This window comes from Diabrotica virgifera, chromosome 6 (genome assembly GCF_917563875.1).
Source record: "Diabrotica virgifera virgifera chromosome 6, PGI_DIABVI_V3a".
In the NCBI taxonomy this organism is placed as follows: Eukaryota; Metazoa; Arthropoda; class Insecta; order Coleoptera; family Chrysomelidae; genus Diabrotica; species Diabrotica virgifera.
The window spans coordinates 81,558,820-81,583,105 of NC_065448.1; the positions used below are offsets into that span (position 1 = coordinate 81,558,820).

The window sequence follows — 24,286 nt, forward strand, 5'->3', positions numbered from 1 at the left end:
ATAATCCAAGAGAGTTGTATATTCACAGAATGACGAATGACCCATACTTACCATGTCGGGATAGTATAATGGAGTTTTTTCTAGTGATTTACTGTGTGACCACTAACATGAGAATGTGACTGTCATCATTGCATGTGTTTTTTAAAGTCAAATCACATGCTATGATTTTTCTGACATGTATTCTTCCTTTAGCAATTATTGGTTTGGTGTAAATTGAGCAGTTGTTCAAAGAGGTGGTCTATTTTTTGAACTTACAACTGAAGGAAACAAATGGGAAACCAAAAATCATTTATCAGCAATTACTAAGTCACCTGATACCATGTGCTGTAATATACATACTAAATTTTTTACTCTCTTCTTGTCAAATACTGAACCTTACTTGCATAAGTAACTACTCCATTGGGAGCCACTTCAATTAGACATTTTAAAGTATTTCTATGTTTATATGAGCTATATGTTACTCTATCTGTTTTTCCAATTTTTTGGTTGGTTACAATAGATTTCTGTGCAGTCTAAAATTATTCTACAATTTATAAAATTTTTGAATCATGTTGGCATGCAATAAGTTATTTTTATTCCTGCTGTGAACATCCTTCATAATATTTTGAAATAATGTTTAAACCAGGTTCAGTAGGATGAAATCCTCATTGAAATTTTAAATATAATGCCTAAATCTTCATTTACAAGATTTAGTTTCAATTTCATCACTGTAAATAGTAACGGATCAATTTTAGGTACATTGACCACAGCTCAATCTTGATAACAATTAATTGACATCAGTCTAAACTCATATTATAAACACATAAATACATATTTGCATGGTAAACCAGTATAGTTCGTCTGCTCTAACTTTTCCCATGCGTCACGATTTATTTTCAAACAAATTAAGTCAAAACCTAAAGTGAAACGTACACTGATGTGTGTAGTATATAGTATAAGTATACAAAATGTATATACACATCGACGTTCGTTTCACTTTAGGTTCTGACTTAATTTGTTTGAAAATTAAGTCAAAACGGAAAAGTTAGAGCGGACGAACTATATAAAGCACAATTTTTTCATCACTACTTTCAGTACATCTAAATGAAAAACAAGAAGACAACTAACTACTTTGCAATATTTACTGCTTCTTGAAGTACTTTGACATTCTACAAAAAGTCATTTTCAGCTTCCATAGTTGCAACCAAACGAGTAGAAACTGAGTAGCTTCATTGGCAGTGCCGGGTTGACTTTCTTCTTCACTTCTCACTGGAGAAGTAGGTAGATTTGCAACGAGAGGTACTGGGTCCTGGTAAAGGCCTCCTGGAAAGTACTGACTAATGTTTCATTTTTCACATTTTGAATTTGATTTCTACAAAATTTCAATACATTGTCGTGATCATATTGATAATGAAATATTGAATTCATTTCCAAGTGCCAACATTGGACCAAGAAACAAATTCAACATAACATCGCCAACATAACACAGCAAGCCTGAGACCTTTATGGGTTCTTGTATTCTGCTCCTCTGCATCAGTAAAGTAAAAAGGAATGAACTTCAGTATAAACACTTTATTTTCTCATTTTATTATGGTCACAATTCAAGATCTACATTTTAGAACTAATGAAGTTATTTTATATAAAAATAGTCTGTCTCTGTTTATAGGCAAGCTATAGATTTTAATAAGGAATTTAGCCTGTGGTCTGACGGCTTCTTCCGGTGCTGTCCTGGGTTATTTACACCCCAAGATCTTCTTCAGAAAGCGTCAGATGGTATGTCCAAAAAGAGACAATGTGGTCACTGGATGATTGTCTGTGGAACTGTTAATTTTCCTACGATTCTCATTGGATGGTTGCCTGGGTAACTGTTAATTTTCTATAATACTCATATTTGAGGGTTAGGGCCATGCCCTTCTCCTGGGTGCCTAGAAGAGAAATTAAGATGTAGACAACCGCAGCATAAATTTATGAAGGGCCCCTACCACCCAAGCCAACAAAACCTTAATATTCCCTGTCAGCAGTACAGAAAAATTTACAGGTTACTTTTGAACTAAAAGTTATAACTAAAATGTTTTATGAATTTTAAAAGTCAAAAGGCAGATATTGAGCACTGAATTTATTAAATATTGCCCAAGTATACTTTCGCTATCTAGAGCATCCTCAGGGGCATTTCGTCAATAAAAAGAAGGTATCCTCGAATGTCATTTAATTAAAATAAATAATTTGGTGGCAAACTTAAATTAACATCTAACTAAACACTGAACAAAACAGATAAATTAAAGTGCCAGTAGGCTCTACATTCTTGCAATATGGAGGCAGAATATTGCAAGAATGTAGAACCTACTGGCACTTTAATTTATCTGTTTTGTCCCTTTTCAGTGTTTAGTTAGATGTTAATTTAAGTTTGCCACCAAATTATTTATTTTAATTAAATGACATTCGAGGATACCTTCTTTTTATTGACGAAATGCCCCTGACGATGCTCTAGCTCTAGATAGCGAAAGTATACTTGGGCAAGATTTAATAAATTCAGTGCTCGATATCTGCCTTTTGACTTTTAAAATTCATATATTCGAGCATTCAACCATTTCCTATTTTTCTAAAATGTTTTAATTGAAACACCCCTTAATCAGAAAATACAATTTTCTGTTAAATGAATTGAATCGCGAATATTTCTATAAATTTAACAAATTTTTAAACCGATAAATGAAACTTGAGAAATTATTATTTAACATAACTGCTGATATATCAATGAATTAGCATTAACAGAAAATAAATACCCCACAAATATTTTCTTTACCTAATTGGATGAATCAAATTATCAAACAAATATATTATGCAAATTAGCAAATGTGTTAGTCAATTCATAAAAATGTGAACAGAAAATTAAGCAATATAATCAGAAAACCAACTAGATTTGTTTAGGTTTCACTTGACAGAATCTATACAAATGAACCTGAATGAGACCGGCTCATATTTATACGAGCAAAAGAAATTACCTGAAGGTCAATATTAGCAGATAGAGAAGTAGGTATTTCTATTAAGACAAAATTACAAAAAATTAAGCACTTTATAAATAATTTGTTTTGAAATAAAATATCTAAAGAGAATGACTGTTTTACTGGAAATAATTTATAATGAAAATGGCAAGCTAAAATAGTATTTTCTCAATAAATAATATACTAAATTTACAATCAAGATGTAGTAGAAATAGACAAACCAAGACACATTAAATGCTACACTAGGAGCACTCCCGAATCATAATTTACAATGTATAAACTTAAGAAATAATGATTTGGGATTTAAAATGTATATACATTGTAAATTATGATTCGGAAGTGCTCCTAGTAGCATTTAACTTGTCTTGGTTTGTTTATTTTTACTGCATCTTGATTGTAAATTTAGTATATTTGAGATAATGGAAATAAATTTTGAAATTTAGGTATACAAAATTGAAAATTTATATACCAGGCGGACAAGGTAAATCTAAATGGACCAACAAATATATTATAATACTAAAAATGAAAATCAACATGGCGAACTGAGAGGACCTCTATATTCTATATTTATGCAGAGTGGGTCCTTGAAAATAGATTCTAAAAAGTAGCAGATATTTCAACACAAGTAAAATTATTTACTTTACTCTTTTAAGTAAGTAAAGGTTGAGTGTCTGTCAAAAAACCTTTGGCTTTGTTGTGCTCAAAAATTGCTGTGCCATTTTGTTGGTCAGAATTCCCAAAGTGGCAAGAGCAAACCAACAAAGAATAGACAGATGGTTCCCTATCTTTCAGTCTGTGAATCAATTATACAACGATAAATTCAGTTCATTCTCTTCACTATATTTTCTTACCTTAGTAATGAAATCAATGTCTTCTTTTCAACCAGATCCTGGGAACAACAAAGAATCTACATATCCCTCTTTCACAATATTGTGTACAATCCGGGGCAAAGCACATTACCATTTTTATTATACAAAATAGAATGGTTCACAAAAGTTTGTAAACTTTGCTTGGTGAATATCACTAAAAAACTATATTTCATACAAATTTAAGACAGAATTATGGTGGTATTATGTTAAAAACAGTATACTTAAGCAGAGGAAGCAACATTTCAACTTTATAGGAATTAAAAAGGCTTTGAGATTGGGCAAATTCTGGCTTTGCAACTTTTGTTTACATTTACGAAGTCCTTCTTGACAGCCGTAACCTCACATTTCGGCTGTTAACCTAAAAATCTCTTCCTAAGTTTGTATATCGAAATTATATTTATGTATTATATCAGACATTTTCTACCATATATAGTATTTATAGCGAATTTCTTGTGATGTATTGATACAATTGTACAAAATTAATAGTAATATTTTAAATAATCTCTTGTTTTTGCAAATCACCCATAAGGAATACACATAAGACAAGATCGTCCCACAAACATCCACAGTGTACCACGTGACCATGTGTCAAAGTTAACGCTCCCAGCGGATAGCGTATATTGTTATTACATATTATTGACTTTTTTTGTTGTTAAACATTTTATTGCTTGATTTCACTTTGTTTATATGTAAAAAAAATATTTAAGAGCACAGGCGCAAATATTTTACGGCTATCTCTACTTTTTCTTTTTTTACACGGCAAATTATATGTAGTAAAGTTTTCACTGGTATGGATACGTACATATAGTATTTTTACTACAAAAGCGATATTACGTAGGTCAAATTTTTGACGTAAGAGAACTGTCAAAACATGAGAATGTGACTTTTCATTATTGCCATGTTTATTATAAACATGCCATGGCAATAACGAAAAGTCACATTCTAATGTTTTGACAGTTCTCTTACGTCAAAAATTTTGACCTACGTAATATCGCTTTTGTAGTAAAAATACTATAGTTATTGCTGTGAGTTTCGACGGTAGCGCTATCTCGCGGTTTGAAACTTATACTTTTCTGATAAAATTTATGTATGTGAAATATACAAAACGAGAAAAATAGATACTTATCTAGAAAGACACAAATTATGAACTGAAATATTATTGTTACCTGATTACTAAACGAATACACAGAATTAATAGTAAAATTAATTATGTTTTTTTATTTTATTCATTATAATTTTAATATTTAATATATAAGTTCGTGAGACTGGATGACTGCTTACGCAAGAGACCATTGAGAAAAAGAATAAGTTTATATGAATTATTTAACATTTTAAAGGTTACCTCTGTTTATTTTTGTGTGCTTACTGCTTTGATTATTAAAATTTGCAATTTGTATGAATTGTAATTTGTTTGAATTCTATCAAAATGGATATTAAACATTATACTGGATTCAGTCTTATTTCCCATGATATCCAATTTCAATCAGCAACACCAAAAAAGGAAAGGATTTAGTTGATACAGGACATGTACGCAATGTTTCCGAATATAATAACTGCATCCAGTACTGTTATATTCAATATTTTTACATGAATCAATACAACAGCTGCAATATCTTGTTTTCTTTTTTGAAAAATCCATATTTCCCGCCATTTCAGTTTGTGAAGTTTATCAAATGCACAAAACAAAACTGCCAACTGCCACTAACACAGCGTTGCCACATTTTATTTAGAAAATCTACTGTAAGTTTAGCTTACTAAAATCTACTTATCAAAAACTAAAATATACTATAAAACTTTATTAATATATTTGTATATAATTTATGACTTTTTATAATAAAAATAACAGCTGACTAACTAGAAATTTTTTTTATGTAGCTAATGCCTCGACAACTAATGGGCATTGGCATGGTGATGGTACAGTGGATTTTACCAATTAGGTAGCTAGTGTTAAGTCGACTTTACATTACATGATTTATCATGTGATTTGTCATATGATTTGGTCATGGAGTAAAATTTACATGTTTACACTGTGTGATTTGTCATATGATTTTGCCATAAGCATTGTGTTTTATCATAAGCATTGTCATGCGGCTCGTCATGGGCAAAATCATATGATAAATCACGTGATAAATCATGTAGTGTAAAGTAGACTTTATGTGTAGTGTGTGTGTTGAGTAAGTGTCTTGTTACTTTGGAAAGTCGATGTCATTGTCTTTGCAGAGACGCTAATTGTATCCGAACGTCTGCGGTCCCTCCGGTGGGTACCGATCCCCCAAGGATAGAAACTATTTTCATTTATTAATTTATAATAAACGAAAAATTCTCTACCCTGGTGAAATTCAAACTCACGACCATTCGGACCTTTCGATCCAAAAGTAGGCGCTCTTACTACTGAGCCACAGAGGGAGTTTAACTAGAAATTAATATGACTGTTTGTAAACAAAAACCAAACTTTTTTATATTTTAACTGGGGAACAAAATGACCAACTATAATTAATTTTTATCAGTTTCATATTTAATATTTATATATAATATTTTGTCATCCACTGATTTTAACATCTGCATATCTGGATCACATTCTTCAAACAATTATTTCGCATTTTACATTAGAAACACGCAAACACAACATTTGTTGTTTTGCAAAGTTACATATATTATAATTAGGCCCGGTCTTTTCACCTCCGAATAAATATTTATTAGGAAGTTTATCCGGCAGATTACATGTAAATCTGTCAAATAACCTCCGAATAACTTTTATTCGGAGGTGAAAAGACCGGGCCTTAGATATTTTAGTTTTCCATCGTTAGCTTCTAACAGGCTCACCGACCACCGAATACCAGAACTCTTCAATAACACCTGAAATAGGTACTGATTGCACTGCTACTTGAAATCTGCAAGTTTGTTACACCAGAATCCAGTTTCATTTCTGTTTAATATTCATCATCTACGTCCTGGGGCTAGATTCCGTGCACTGTAGATATCTACACTTCGCTTTCTATCGATGTCAATTGTCGTGAAAATATTTGAATTTTTAGCTTTAATTGAATTATTTTCTAGTTTTGCTAGTTGATGCTGAAGTGACACTTGTAAAACAAGAAAATATTTGAATTAAAACTAAAAATTCAAATATATTGACATTGATAGAAAGCGGTCGGCGGTGTTAGCGATTGTACACAGAATCCCACCCCTGAATCTTATTTTCGGTAATGACATTGGGAAATTGTAACAAAATGTCTAAAAATTAATTTAGAAATGGGGTAAATACTATTAAAAAGCAAATTTTATTTTAGTCATAAGAAAATGTTGAAATATACCAAAAATCTACTAAAAAATATTGCCTACTAGAATTTTTTAAAAAATATCAAAAATCTACCAAAAAAGTAGAAATCTACTAAATGTGGCAACGTTGCACTAACAGCTGTGGCGAAAACCGTCAAATCCCCTCTCCTCTACCCATGGCGCGCCATTTAAATTTATCAGATAAATGCACAAAACTGCCACTAACAGCGCTGGAGAAAGCTGTCAAATCCCCTCTACCCATCGGCTCATGGCCAGGCTGTGTTTAACGTTTAACCGTGTCTGTATTTATTTTCCTTCCGTTTAGTCAGAGGCGCTGATGTCGGCATTGTGATTGGTGGAACATGACTTTTGACAAATCCTGCGCTATCTGTGAATCTGTAATCTGTGTTCGTGTTCGTTCGTTCGTTGTCGTTCACTTATTTTATATGGTCGGTTATGTGATGTGTTTGGTTTGGTGTTTGTGTTTAGTTTGTGTCACCATAAAAAGCTGATATTCAGTCGTGTTTTTTGATATTTTTGTTATTTTATAATCGAGTACCTTTTTAAAGGTAAGTTTTTCTGATTGTAGGTACTGTTTATCCAACAGTTTTAAAATACATATTTTATTTCGCGTTTTGTTGTTGGGTATAATGGCCGATCAGCTGTTGTGTGCAGCCGATAAATTCAACAAGTAAACATATATTTAATCGAAATTAAATACTCATATTTCTATGTAAAATGTCACATTATTGTATAAATAAATAATTAAGAAACAAAAGTTGTATGTGTTTTACCTTTATTGTCCACTTGAATAAAATAATATTAAATATTGGAAGTACCGTATGGAGGCTATGGTGTACCTAGCGTGGAGGCTAGATAACGCTACCCTTCCTATCCAATCAACAGCAAGAACGTTTAAAATTTCACACCTATCATGTCGAAGCTACAGACTACAGACCACTTATGTGGAGGCCAGATTTGTAGTATCCTTCCAATTTTCCAGATGCTGAAATACGTGACATAATGATTAAAAAAAAAAAAATCGAAACCCAAAAAAAAGGAAGAAGAAGAAGAAATACGTGACATATTTTTTGAAGGCTAAGATCGCATTCTACCAAATCACACAACACTTTTTTCTATGGTCGGTTATGTGTATTTGTTGATTGAAATTATTAAATTTGAAGTTGATTGAAGTCCAGTACCAGATCCCGTAATTTTTGAGCATTATAAGGTGAGTACAAAAACATGCATAATAATTTTTTTCTAATTTCAACTTAATTTTAAGGTGCTGTTCATGGAGACTATTTAATAACATGGATATAAAACAAGAAACTAGTGAACAAACTTGTAAAATTCTTGAAATAGATAATGAGACATGGGTTGATCCTTTGGATGGCTTCAAAATTGAAATCAAGGAAGAACCGAAAAGAGAAAGTTCATACGAGACCTTTGATTATTTAAACGAATTTCCTGTAAGCACCAAAGTAGAACAAAATGAACATAAGTGTACTCTATTTGACGAAAAGGAAACAACAAGTAAAGAAAGTAAGTAAATAACATTGATTAACCCCTTAACACATTGCGTGTGGGTGTCTGATCCTAAGACTTATACTCATGACCAGTGCCGCCGAGAGGGATGAGCGGGCCCCGGTAAGAAGTGAAAAGCGGACCCCCGGCAAAAATTGAATAGCGAGAAAAATGGTTTAATTTTAATAGATATAAAATTATCGGACAATAATAAATAGTAAGAAACATGTCAAATATAACTTTTATTTAATTTTGTTATAGTTTTATAATATGTAGTGAAAATATTTACAATATTGGTACCAACTTTTCGAGGGTTTTGATTGGCAAAGATGTCTATAATTTTCAGAAAATCGCAGGATTTTACCAAATCATTCTCAATGCACAAAGTTGCTAGTCCAGTTACCCGATCCTGTTTCATTGTAGATCTCATAGTATTTTTTATGCGAGAAAGAAAACAAAAGGATCTTTTCCTTTTGCAACTACCACCGATAATGTGCAAAATATTCTTGACGCTATAACGACGTCAGGAAATAATGATTCCAATTTGGGATGTTTAATTTTATTAAGTAAATCTATTGGAAAAAGTTGAGATTCACAAATATTTTCCTTGTATATCTCTATCGTCTCCCATAGAGACTCTGAAGACTATATCGTCTTCTTTATAAAACGCTTTATTTTTTGATTATTTTTTTATTTCTTATCTCTTTTCTTGTCTTATTTTATTTTCTTAATATTGGCGTTATGTTCATTTCAGAATTTCCATAAAATAGTAAATAGCGAATGAATTTCAATTGCCGCATTAAATCCTCTGGTTAAGTTGCTTATGATACAATCTGTAACAATATTAAATATTTCACACTGAAATATTGCGTCGGGCTCAAAATTATCAGTCGCCTCAATAATAGGCCCTATATTTCAAAATAGAGGTAAAGGTAATATTAAATATAGCTGAATATTAACAAAATGCATTATGCACATAAAGTGAGGAGCAAAAAAACGGGAAAAATTTGGTCTTTGCTCTGGTTGACGCTGTGCCCGGTAAAATGTACCAGCTGTACTCCCCTCTCGACGGGCCTGCTCATGACTGACAAAAAATGTTTATTTAAAAAGTATATATTCAATAGCATACCATGCGCGCCGTCAGCACATTGGTGAAGGCATCATGTGTCTCACATGTATGCCATCCGCACGGAATGTGTTAATGTATGTGCTCTAACACAAGCTTGGCTTACTGGCAATTTTGTACATGCTTAACTGGGACACAAGTGACCATTAAATTTTAATCTTTAAATTTTTTAAGCACTTGTGAAGCTGGTATTTGTATAGAAACATATAAATACCCAAATAGTGGTACCGAAATACCTTTTTTTTGCCCAGTCGGTGTTAAGTCATTGTAAAATGATATTTATTATTATTTAAAACCTTACGGTTTGTTCACTACTGAGACCATCGCATTGTATCCAAGCCTAGAGCTTAGTATCCTGCTATTCAGTTTGGTGAACGCTCGAATTTAAAATAATGCATCTGGCGATCGATAATATGTTACGAGCAGTACGAGGGATACCAGGGAGCGAGGGTCGGCGCCTCGTCGTGAGCACAGACTTACAGTCAGTACCGTTAAGAATTGAATTTTGTTGAATTGTCAGTATTTTGTTTTTATACAAAGTGTTGGTGCATTTGAAGCAGTTTGAAGTGAATTGTGTTTTTTCTTTATTCTTAGAATTCCATTTTTTTTACAACCTTAGTATTCAGGATTATTGTCAATAAATCCTTTTATATGCAAAAACATTGTTTTAATGGCTTTGGATTGTAATATAAACCATAATAATACTTACCACCCCAAAAAATGGGCCATTTTTAATGTCTTGTATTTCCTAAACCAGATGTCCGATTTAAGTATTTTTTTTTTATATGTTATAGCCTTATTCTTTATCAATATCGCTGTAATAATATTGTTGCTAGACAGGTACATTGTCATTGTATACAGGGTTACGAATCAAACTGTGTTTTTTTCTCAAACTTTGGAACACCCTGTGGAATGTTCTAGCTTTTATAAAATACTAAAATTAAAACCCAACTATAGCCACAGATTTTCTTAACATTCTGTTTTTTTATTCATTCGCTTATGTTGGATAATAAAAAAGTTAGGCACTTTAACAACTACCCCTGTTTTTCGTCAATACAGGGTGTTTTTCAATAAGTACGGCAAGCTTTAAGGGGTAATTCTGCATGATAAAATAATGACAGTTTGCTTTATAAACATGCCCGCAAATACTTCGTGTCTGAGATAGGGGGTGTTGAAATTGTTCTTACAAACTGACGATTTATTTATTGCTCTAAAACAGTTTGTGATATACAAATGAAATTTGGTAGATTTTAAGAGCTAGTTATTGCGCATTTTTTGGCATACAATTGAGAATTTTATATTCACCATTGGCGTGCATACGGGATATATCTAAAATATTTATACCCATATGCACACCAATGGTGAATATAAAATTCTTAATTGTACGCCAAAAAATGCGCAATAACTACCTCTTAAAATCTACCAAATTTCATTTGCATATCACAAACCGTTTTAGAGAAATAAATAAATCGTCAGTTTGTAAGAACAATTTCAACACCCCCTATCTCGGAAACGAAGCATTTGCGGGCATACGTTTATAAAGCAAACTGTCATTATTTTATCATGCAGAATTACCCCTTAAAGTTTGCCGTACTTATTTAAAAACACCCTGTATTAACGAAAAACAGGGGTAGTTCTTCTTCTTCTTCTTAACTCAGGCGAGACTCGTTAGTCTCTGGCACTTGGTCATAAGACCTTTGTACCAAACCCTGTTCATCTCCTTAAACTTTAATAAGTCCTGTGGCCTCAACGAAGGCCAACAGTTTTCTTATTGGTAGTTTTAAGATCTCTTCTGGTTCAAACCTCATTTGACCAGTGAAGTTCTGCCTTACATCACCTAGCACACTGCAATAGCATAGTATGTGTATGGCAGTTTCTTCTTCCATTTCGCACTTTCTGCACCATGGTTCATTCACCTTACCTGGTTTGTATTCGCGGCGTGCAAGTACTTGGAAGGGAAACGAGAAACGACCGTGCGCGAGTCGCGGAGAAATATTGCAACTATCTTAAATAATTCATATTGTCAATTGAAATTGTCAAATTGACGTATATTTCATACCTTCTGTCATTGAAGCAGAAAAATTATATATTGCTCCACAATATTGATATGATATGCAATTATTATATAAAGGTAAATTTAATTAATTGTATTTTGAGTGCAGTACTGCATTTTAATAACTAATTTTATTTACTACATACAATTGTTCACGTTTTCATAACATAACCTGAATCTTATTTTTTCTTCTTACTATTTTTTTGGACTATGGCCTTGACAATTATCCAGTAACCAGGACTAATATAATTGGCCAATATAATTAAAAGTGCGAATAAAAGTACAGAGCGAAGAAATAGGGGTCGCTTTGCCGAACTTGCACGGTCCCAATAGGTGATTTCTTAAACGACAATGTCCAGTCACCATTTCAGTGACCGTTTTGATCTCTCGTTTATTGAGGTTCATCAAACTGTTCGAGAGTTTTTTATCAATATTCTTGATTATTTTTTTAGTCTGGATTTGCCCTTGAGTGGTTCTCCATTTATTTTGATGATTCTTTATCAGCCATTTCTGAACCTCGTTTTTCATAGCATCTTTAGTGATGCCACAGAAAGGTTCTGGGCCTTCAAAAGTTTTTCTCGAGCCTTGTTTCGCTAACATATCTGCTCGTTCGTTCCCATGCACCCCTTCATGACCTGGCACCCATATTAAAGACACTTTGTTGTCTTTTGCCAGGTTATTGAGGAGATCTTTGCAGTTTCTCACCAGTTTTGATTTGGTGAGAGGGTTCTTTACAGCCAGAATAGCCGATTGGCTATCTGTGTAAATGTTGATTCTCTTAGCTTTAGGGTCCTCATCAATTATTTCATCAATGCAGGCCACCAAAGCAAAAACTTCAGCCTGGAACACCGTTGTATGTTGACCTAGGCTGTAAGATTTATTATAGTTACATGTTTGCCCAAAGACTCCTGATCCAGTACCATGGGCAGTTTTAGATCCATCAGTGAACCATATTAAGTCTCCATTAATGTTTGGGACTTTTTGTTCTCTAGATGGTATAATTGTGTTAATCTTCTCAGTGAAGATTAGTTCTGGTGTCATCATATCTAAGTTCATCATAAAGATGTATTCCTCAAGTATAGTCCCAGTAATGTTTGTGTGGCTATTCAACACATAATTTGGCCTCCAAGTATTGTTTGCTTTGAGCCTCAGGATGGTCATAAAGGCTACCGCCGAAATATACAATTCCAGCGGAGGGAGACCTGTGATAGCCTCTAATGAAGCTGTTCCTGTACTATTCAAGGCTCCTGTTATATTTAGAAGCGCTTGTCTTTGTAGGGTGGTGAGAGTGGTCACACAAGATTGCAAAGCCGTCTTTCTCCACCAGAGTACTGACCCATAAGTAACTGTCGGTCGTATCACTGATGTGTACAACCAACATATCACCTTTGGTTTCAATCCCCAGGTTTTACCTACAACTCTTCTGCAGTTCCAGAAGAGTCGCTTAGCCCTATTGGTTATATTGGTAATATGAGTATTCCAATTGAGTTTCGAATCCAGGGTTACCCCTAGATACTTAACCTCATTGGTTCTTTCCAGTACCTCTCCAAATAATTTCAGCTCACTCAGTCCAGTAAGCTTCCTCTTATTTGTAAAGGCTACCAGTTTAGTTTTAGAAGGGTTCACGGAGAGGTTCTCTTTCAGACACCAGTTCTCTATGTAGTGAAGGGCATATCGCATCTGATACGCAACAGTGCTGGGAAATTTTCCCCAAGTTACTATCACGATATCATCTGCGAAACCCTGGACCCAGATTCCTTGGGCGCTTAGCCCATGAATCAGATCATCGACAACTATGTTCCATAATGACGGTGACAATACACTGCCTTGAGGGCATCCTTTAGTTGCCCTCAGATTTATGGTATCTTCATGCGTATCTGTGGATATTATTCTGCTCTGAAGCATCTGAATAATCCACTTGCATGTTGTGTTGTTGATTTTCTTCCTCACCAGTGCGCTTTGTATAGACTCGATTGAGGTATTATCAAATGCACCTTCTATATCTAAAAATGCAGCAAGGGCGACTTCTTTCTGATGCAGACTCCTTTCGAGTTCCGACACTAGATTGTGCAGGGCGGCTTCACCTGATTTCCCTGCCTGATACGCCCATTGCCGTTGGTGCAGTGGATTTTCATTTAAATTGTTTTTCTTGATGTGTTCGTTCAAGATTTTTTCCATGGTTTTTAACATGAATGAGGTCAGACTTATAGGCCTGTAGGATTTTGCTAAGGTGTAATCTGTTTTTCCTGGTTTGGGAATAAACGCCACCCTTGCCCTTCTCCAAGCTTTGGGAATGTATCCCAGAGCATGGCTAGCTCTAAATATTGTGATCAGGGGACCCATGATTATTTCCAGACCCTCCTGGAGAAGCTTAGGAAATATACCATCCGGTCCCGCAGTTTTATAAGGTTCAAAAGTTTCAATAGCCCATCTGACCTTGTGAGAACCAAAGATCTCGTCAGAGGTCAGCCAGTCCCTTTTGGTTGGGCTATTGTTTGCTTGATGATTGTTATTAGCAGTCAATTGCGTCGACCCTGGAAAGTGAACACTTAAAAGATGCTCTACAGCCTCCTTCTCTGTGTCCGTATACTTCCCATTGGGCAATTTCATTGACTTGGGTTTGTTAATGTTATCTCTTTTGAGGATTCTGTTAACCCTGGCGCTTTCAGGTACACTTTCAATGTTTTCACAGAATTCTCTCCAGGATCTTTCCGTAGCGGATTGGATTTTCTTATTATAGGTTTTCAGTTTAGCCTTATATGCTTCCCAATCACCTGATTTCTTCGCCCTATTGAAGAGCCGTCTTGTTTCTCTTTTGAGATCAGACAGCTCCTTATTCCACCAAGTTACTTGCCTGGGAGGGTGACTTTCTTTTAACGGGCAGTTTTCCTCATATGAGACGACTATCGCATGCTGCAACCAGTCTACTGCCATCTCAACCTCAACATTGTTTTTTGGCCTTTTAGGATAATATCGTACCCTTGTTCCAAGATCCCTCTTAAAGGATTCCCAATCGGTCACCTTAAGGTCTCTATAGAACCTTGGTTCCGGTTTGACTGAGTTTATCTCAAAGCATATGTATGCATGATCCGATAAGGATAACGCATCCGACACATGCCAGTCAGATATTATGTTCCCAATCCCCAATGTACAGGGGTAGTTGTTAAAGTGCTTAACTTTTTTATTATCCAACATAAGCGAATGAATCAAAAAACAGAATGTTAAGAAAACCTGAGGCTATAGTTTGGTTATAATTTCAGTATTTTATTAAAGCTAGAACATTCCACAGGGTGTTCCAAAATTTGAGAAAAAAACACAGTTTGATTCGTACACCCTGTATACAATGACAATGTACCTGTCTAGCAACAATATTATTACAACGATATTGATAAAGAATAAGGCTATAGCATATTAAAAAAGTTACTTAAATCGGACATCAGGTTTAGGAAATACAAGACATTAAAAATGACCCATTTTTTGGGGTGCCCGTTTTCTCTGCCGGCGAGTGTATTATTAAGATGAAAATTGAATTTAATAACGCCCCTCGCCCCTATGTAAAGTGAAGTTGCTACGACACTGAAAATGTTTTTTTCAATTTGTACTTAATGTAGATTTTAAATTTTTAATGAATTATTTATCGAGATTGAATATGCTGTTTATGGTGTAAAAAATATTTTGTTGAAACAAAGGTTTGTTAAAACATTGCATACCAGCCGAAGATAATACATACTTGTTTTATTATTAATAATAAGTATCTATGATAATTATACATGGGGCAAACAAGCTCTTATCCAACAGCCAATTAAGTAAAGTCATTTTAAAAATAGTGAATAAGATTCATAGCGAAAGTAGTATATGGTACAACAAGTGATAAAAAAGACATATTTCTCACGAGCGCAGAAGTTTGTTGGCACGAGGCGAGGGCCGCAAATCAAACGAGGGAGAAATATGTCATTTTCTCATGTGTTGTACACTGTACTTTTTCTGTGAATGCGGTTTTGTTAAGAGTTCAAGTTTCAAAATTAAATAATTTAGGTGCTTAGGTATATTATATGCATAAATTGAAATACAATACATACAGATGTAGGTATTTAATATTCTTAAAATTCATATACGTTATTTATTTAAAATTTCAATTAACAGTTATTTTTGAACAGTTTTGAAAGATTATTCCTGATAAGTTTTGCTTCAACACACTTTTTTGACATGATTAATTGTGTTTGTATTGTGCATGTTACCATGGAAACAGCGATATATATGGAAAACCGTGGGAGAACCTGTGAGAAAAATATTTCTCAGTGCAATGGCTGACTTTTCTCACTGCATGAGGAATTATTCGTTTTGAATGTATGTAAGTAGTGAGAGAAGTTGCACATTGTATAGCATCCATAGAAAATAGTATATTGTACAAGTGAGAAAAAAAGACATATTTCTCACGAGCGCAGAAGTTTGTTGGCACGAGGCGAGGGCCGCAAATCAAGGGAGGGAGAAATATGTCATTTTCTCATGTGTTGTACACTGTACTTTTTCTATGGATGTATAAAGGTACTTATATGTATAAAGCTCTACCATTTTTGGAAACCTCCAGTTGGTTAATAGCTCCTTTCTTAAAATTGTTCTGAAGATATTACATCATATTATATCATTCTGTCCGAGGTGGAAGTCCAAACGTCAATAAAATCGTTTTTTAAGTTAAATTGTGGCTTATTTCCCAGTTAGAATAATAAGCTCCTTTCTTTCAGAGTTGTCCATCATTGTACCTAAAAGGCATATGTATAAAGATATTATGCAGTGCAGTATTTATTACAAGTAAAATACAATTAATTAAATTTACTTTAATAATTGCATGTCATATATATTTATTTATTTATTTAAAACACGGGATAACCCTATTAACAGTTAAATTACAATACAATATTTGTTAGGTTTCAAAACATAAATTACCTCTAGTAAAAAATCAATAACAAAACGTTACATTTAAAAAGTTCACTACATACTAAAAACATACGAAATATAATAAGAACAAAATTCAACAATACCATACATATATTATATCACAAAGCAAGAGATCTTTTGAACCGAGTTAAAGTTAAATTGAAAATATCCTAATCAAATTCATTTAATAGCCCCATGTATCTATCCAGTGGGTTGTGAATTCCATATGTTGTTCTGTGGAAAGGAATGTTGAAAACATTGTGGTAACGTACAGCTTGGCCAGGAACAATAAAGTTAATGTGATTCAACAGGTTTGGACAATCAATAAATCCGTGTATGATCTTATATATAAATATAGCACCTGATATATTACGACGGATCTTAAGTGGGGGTAAAAATAATTGTTGTTCAATAGAGGAATAATCATGATTTCTAATTGTAGTGTGAACATGGTAAGCACAATATCTCAAAAATTTATGCTGGACTCTTTCCAATGTATCAATATTATTCTAAAAATAGGGTGACCAAACAACTGAGCAGTATTCTAAAATAGATCTAACTAAACAAAAATATACTAACTTTGTTGAATTAATGGGGAAATACTTGCAATTCCTAGTAACAAAGCCAAGAAGTTTATATGCCTTTATTGAAATAGTGTTTATGTGGTCACAGAAAGTAAGCTTCTCATCGAAAATAACACCCAAATCCCGAATAGAAGAAACGTAATTCAATGGCATATTGTTAATAGTATAGTTTGTTTCGATTCTATTGACTTTACGAGAAAAACTTATAAAACAACATTTTTTATAGTCAAGTGAAGTTTGTTCTGATTGCACCAATTTTGTAATCTGTCTAAGTCATCTTGCAACAGAGCTTGGTCTTTTAGGATATCTATAACTTTCCAAAATGTCAAGTCATTTGCCAACATTAGACATTTACTATTTACGAAACAGGAAGTGATGTCGTTAACAAAAATATTAAAAAGAAGTGGAGAAGTGTGGCCGCCTTCAGGAACTTCAGATGTTACTGAAATACTGTCAGACAGATGACAACCTATCTTGACTCTTTAACTTCTACCATATGTAGAGTTTTTAATCCATTCAACAAACATGTCATGAAAGCATGCATTAACACATTGGCTGCCACAAGGATCACCGGCGATCCTAACTAACAGATTACAATTGTGCCATTAGGATCACCGGTGTTACTTGTGCGTATTTAACTTTCAGAATTATTATAACGGTCGGCACTGTGAGGACGTTTAACTAGTTTTACTGTGGCACACTAGGAACCCATAGCTAGCTTATGTTATTTTGTTAGGCGCGATAATGTCGTAAATAGCTTGTAACGACAGTTGATAATAAGGCGTTGTAGAAACGATTAGTGGCATTCATTATCAAGTTTTTCTACGGAATTAGCAGTTTTTTTGGTGAATTTGAAATTATATGAAGTAAGTATATGTAGTTTATTCGTTTTAAAATCTTGTTGCTTCAATATTTGTAAGGATAAACAAAATATTACAGTATTTATTTTACATAACCTCAAATGTTTTTGCTTACATTTAATTAATGAAAAATGGTGATAGTAAAGTTACTGTTTTTAATTGGAATTTGTCTTTCAGATCATGGATAATTTACCAAGTACAAGTAAAATGCAGCGTCTGCCAAATAAAAATAAAAAGTTGACAGAGGCGGAGTTGCTCAAATTGTTAGATGAGGATTCTGATGAATGTGTGTTATCCGGTTCAGAGTACAACCCGAGTGACGAAGAAGAATCTGATATAGAAGATGAATCTAAAGGCCGCGTCTCACCATCAAATAATTTGATCAAACAGTTTGAGCAAACTTGACGTACGTGAGGAAGTACGTCAAAGTGACGTCACAATTGCAGTTTTTTTGAAATTCTAAAAATCTGTGCTCTCACTATCAGTCTAGTTTGATCAAATTTTTTGTATTGAGTTGTCTAACTTGTTTGTACTTTATTTAAAATTAAAATTTTTCATTATTATCCACAATGAACACTCAGGATGTGACGTCACTAACTGTCACTTTGTGTCACTAACTGTCAAGTTTGATCAAATTATTTGATGGTGAGACGGGGCCTTAAAGGCCGCGTCTCACCATCAAATAATTTGATCAAACAGTTTGAGCAAACTTGACGTACTTGAGGAAGTACGTCAAAGTGACGTCACAATTGCAGTTTTTTTGAAATTCTAAAAATCTGTGCTCTCACTATCAGTCTAGTTTGATCAAATTTTTTGTATTGAGTTGTCTAACTTGTTTGTACTTTATTTAAAATTAAAATTTTTCATTATTATCCACAATGAACACTCAGGATGTGACGTCACTAACTGTCACTTTGTGTCACTAACTGTCAAGTTTGATCAAATTATTTGATGGTGGGACGCGGCCTTAACAGTGATTCAAGCTTATTAGATGAAAATGCACGACAATCGGTAAAATCTAACGACCAGCAAAATAATGACGATGAATGGTACGAAGTTGACTGTACTCATTTACGTCTCGATATACAGTTTCCTGGTAATGAATCATATGTCTATGATGATAGGTATCCTCAAAATAGAACCGAACTAACTCCTTTTCATGTATACAGGAAACTGATCGATGATGAAATTTTACAACTTATTGTAGAGGAGACTAACAGAAATGCTGCGCAAGTAAAAAATGCACAACGTTATAGCAGATCATCCAGAATTCATGCATGGAAACCTACCAATAAAGAAGAAATTTTAAAATTTTTGGGTTGTGTTATGTATATGGGAGTTGTCAAGTATAATTTTACTTTTATTTCTTCTGTAATGACTAGAAACAGATTTCAGCTTCTTTTGAGACTCTTGCATTGTGCTGATAACACGGCTGCTTTACCAAACGATCGTTGCCATAAAATTAGAAAATTATTTGAAATGACACAATTACGTTTTGCCCAACAATGTAATCCTGGCTCAATACTAGTTGTTGATGAAAGTATGATTATATATACTAGTTGTTCATAAATTATATTATACAATACTTCCCTTTCGAGGAAGACTACTTTTCAAACAATATATACCTTCAAAGCGTCACCGCTATGGCTTGAAACTGTTTAAATTATGTAATCCTGCAGGTTATACTCTAAAAATGATTATGTATACCGGAAAAATGGCTAATAGAGGGCAGGATTTATCGGGAAAAATTGTACTAGATTTAGCAAACGACTATCTACAAAAAGGAAGAGTTTTAATAACAGATAATTACTATACGTCTGTGCCTTTAGCAAAACAATTATTAGATGCTAATAGTCACTTATTAGGGACACTACGTAAAAATAGAAAATATATTCCAGAAGATATACTTTCCGCAAAATTAAAAAAAGGAGAGATAATTGGAAAGGAACATCGTGATGGCATTGTAATAGGCAAATGGCACGATAAACGTGATGTCCTCTTCTTGACGACCAGACATGGAATCGACATGAAAGAGACAGGTAAACATAAGAAAGATGGTGTAGCTATAATTAAACCTGAAGCAATTATAGACTACAACAAAGGAAAAGATGGTGTTGATGTCTCAGATCAACTCGCAAGCTATTTCTCACCTCTGAGAAAAAGTGTTCGCTGGTACCATAAAGCTGCAATTGAAGTTTTATTGAATACGGCTGTCATCAATAGTTTGATAATATATAATTCCTTCAACACACCAAAACAACAAGTTATCTCATTTCGGGAAATGCTAATCCTAAGTTTAGTCAATTACAGTCCGATGCCTGAGCCTATTACTACTGTAAAGCATATGCTTGTTACAGTTGACGCCAAAACTACAAACAATAGGAAGAAGAGAAAACGTTGTAACCAATGTTACACTGAAACAGTTGCAACAAAAGGCAGCAAAGAAGCTCAAAAGAAACCCAAACTTGTTTCTACATTTTGTAATGTTTGTGAAAAATTTTACTGTGTGACATGTTTCACTAAAAAGCATTAAGTTGTTCACGATCACCGGTGATACTAGTGGCACATACGTGTGTAATATGTTAGTGCAGTGCCATTAGGATCACCCGTGATCTTGCTATTTTTTTCAAAAAAATTTGTAAGAATGTAAACTTACATTGTATTATTAACCATTTGTATGAATAAATATTGTTTTGTAAGCATTTTTCACTTTGGCACCTGGTCAACGTACCTAACACTCTTATGGTGGCAGCCAATGTGTTAATTAATTTGTCCAAAAGTATTTGGTGATCAACACGATCAAATGCCTTGGAAAAATCTGTGTATGTAACATCTACCTGTTTACGGTTTTCCATTTGAGATAATATATCAGATTGATAACAACTTTCTTTTCATGAAGAAGGAAACATACAGGTTTCCAAAGATCTGTTAAACAATATAACAAGCGGCATTACAAGGGTACATACACACTTTTTTAATAAATAATTAGGCACTATCTGGGCCAGCAGTTAGCTTATTGGGCAGTTCACATATGCCATTAAAAATATCGGTCGTGGTAATCTTCGAAAGACAAATATTTGTACTAACGTTGCTGTTTAATGGATGGATAGGTACGTAAGGGTTATTGTTATTAGGTGAATACACAGTTTGGAAGAAGTTCATAAATAAATGATCTATTTCTTGACCAGTTGTTGGTTATTTGTTGGTATTGTGGAGCAACATTAATGCCCGATGTCGTAATGACAACCTTAAGTACACTTTAACTAGGATTATTTTAAGCTAAAGTGCATAAAGTACATAAAGTTACTTACTTCTGCTTTTTTATGATAGAAATCCACTTTTCTCTTTGTATTAATTTGTGCTTAGAAGTTACGAAAGAAGGAAACGAATAGAACGTAAATTGACAATTTTTTGTTGTATTTTTACAATTTATAACACAGAATTTGCGAAATCCCATTTTCTTCAATGACAGTAGGTATGAAATATGTCAATATGACAATTTCAATTGACAATATGAATTATTTAAGAAAGTTACAAGATTTCTGCGCTACTCGCGCACGATCGTTTTTCGTAACCCTCCAAGTACTTGCACACAGCGGATAAATTGATACTTATAATTATTTATTATCATAATTGAGTGCCTGAGTAAGAGAAGGGGCTATGCCACACAACTTGAGATTTTGGTTTTTTTGTCGTTCTGCATAGTGCTGCCATCAAGGAACAATAATATGAATTCCTTGTAAGTGTGGCATATCCCCTTGTTTGTCTAAAATACAATTGAAAATCTGACAGTTCGAGCGTCAGTGTATGTTCAGTCTAATAAAACCTTTAATTACTCAAAAAAGAAATTTTGTGGCATAACCCCTTCTCTTTCTCAGACACTCAATTAACTATTTTAAATGGGAAATAAGCCACAATTTTACTAAAAAATTATTTTATTAACGTTTCGACGCCCAAATCGGGTGTCGTTGTCAAAATACAAAATATTACTAAATTAAAAATGTTGTTGCTTAGTAAAAAATTCTTCTAATAATTTATTTAATCTGACTCATTTATATCGGCAATTCAGACATGTATTATACATTTTAAAGTAGAAGACTTTAAAATGATATTGCCAATATTGATGAGTTGCGTTCCTGGGACGATTTTACTAAGAGATAGTTCATTCGATTACATGAAATCAACCCCAACTTAAGAATATCCGCCACAAAAAAATCATAGCATGTGATCTATCTTTAAAAAGACAACCTGTTTGCGCCATCCCAAATCGAAGGGTAGAAATATTGTAGACACCACGAGCGGTGACTTGCCGTGATTATTAAAATCTTTATTATCGACCTGTGTAGGGATCTATATGGTAGCGTTGCGCGCAAGCGTGATTTTGTAATGTAGACCTTAAGGACATTCATTCACTCTTGTACTTGTAACCGCAAGCAATGTAGCAAAGTTTTGTACCATCAAATAAATTGTGTTTGTATCCTGAATTTGGTAATATTACACCCTCCCAGTGCATCCATCCTCATCCACCGGCGAAGCCTGTTCGAAGGAATCATTATTTGACAGTTCACTGCCTGAACATGGTCCATTCGATAGCCGAATCTGTTGAACGCTCTTGCCGGTAAGCTGACGTCATTACATTGCTGTTGTAAAAAGGTGACCTATATCCGCTAATGTTATTAAATTTGACATTTATGGAATTGACAAATATATTAATAGATGCTGAAGCTATCCTAAACTCCCGACCTTCGTGCTCCCTCTCCTCTGATCCTAATGACCTACAATATTTGACCCCGGGTCATTTTATTGCATTCACTGAGTTAAGGTCAGTACCTTGTACAAGCTATAATGAGCCAAAGGAATCTATCACCATTCGTTGGCGTCGAGTTCAAAGGCTGCAACATGAATTATGGACAACCTGGAGCAGACATTACCTGACTCAACTACAAGTTCGTCCTAAATGGCGAACGTCCAAAGGCCAACCTGTGGCCTTCGATGATTTAGTCTTGATCCATGAAGACAACGTACCATCCCGATTATGGCATCTAGGCCGTATTAACGCTGTCCATCGTGGAAAGGACGGCATAATTCGTGCTGCCACCGTCAAGGACTCCAGTGGCACCTTATTCAAAAGACTGTGGTGAAGTTAAGTGTTTTGCCTCTTTTCGATAACAAGGTGTAAAGTGTTTTCAAATGAGTCACTCATAAAGGACTAAGACTTACAAGCGTCTCTGATTGTAATTTTAAGGACAATTTAATGTTAATTTTGATTCTTATTCATTGGTATAAATCCAATTTAATTTTTTCTAACTTTTGGCTAATGTGACAATTTTGCGCAAGTTTTTGTATTTTATTGATATGCGCACATTGTTAAGTACGATTTGTTTATTTTTTTATTTTTCTGAAAAATGTACGACATATCAACGTGGGGGCCATGTTTGCGCCATCCCATATCGAATGGTAGAAATATTGTAGACACCACGAGCGGTGACTTGCCGTGATTGTTAAAATCTTTATTATCGACCTGTGTAGGGAGCTATATCATAGCGTCGCACACAAGTGTTATTTTGTAATGTAGACCTTAAGGACATTCATTCACTCTTGTACTTGTAACCGCAAGCAATTTAGCAAAGTTTTGTGCCATCGTTTGTATCCTGAATTTGGTAATACATATTACTGTGATTATTATACTGTGAATATATATATATATATATATATATATATATATATATATATATATATATATATATATATGTTATATCCGTCTTTACCAACTAACCTTAATAATGAAGTACCTACTTATTTCCCATCAGGATATATCAGGTGTCAGCCATCTGAATCGACGCATCCAGTTTCAATGCCAATGTCAGCGAGAACTACTACGTCCAGGCTTTCCCACAACCTCAGCATTTTGTAAATCATATAAAACCATTTGCCGGTGTTTAATATTTGTTCGTAATAATTTAGATTTAGTACATGTAACTTTAATTTTTCTATTTTTCAAAATAAAATATTTTTTAAAAAGTCTAAAAAGTTTTAAGTGATATAAAAATTGGCGCAGTCAGTAGGATCTGGAAA

The 24,286-nt window shown here is 33.8% G+C and overlaps 3 protein-coding genes across 3 annotated transcripts in view; 1 reads left to right on the forward strand and 2 right to left on the reverse strand.

Moving 5' to 3' along the window:
* LOC126886473 (uncharacterized protein K02A2.6-like) overlaps positions 1–24,286 on the reverse strand; it is a 373,574-nt gene that overhangs the window by 212,036 nt on the left and 137,252 nt on the right. The gene's annotated exons all lie outside the window — the stretch shown is intronic.
* The window catches only part of LOC126886470 (uncharacterized protein K02A2.6-like), a 372,383-nt gene that overhangs the window by 209,601 nt on the left and 138,496 nt on the right, over positions 1–24,286 (reverse strand). The window lies entirely within an intron of this gene.
* The window catches only part of LOC126886474 (zinc finger protein 260-like), a 66,582-nt gene continuing 50,493 nt past the window's right edge, over positions 8,198–24,286 (forward strand). The window contains exons 1-2 of the mRNA XM_050653430.1: positions 8,198–8,357; positions 8,412–8,671. Of these exons, the coding sequence (XP_050509387.1) occupies positions 8,440–8,671 (232 nt within the window). The 5' untranslated portion in view covers positions 8,198–8,357; positions 8,412–8,439. The remainder of the gene's footprint in view (positions 8,358–8,411; positions 8,672–24,286) is intronic.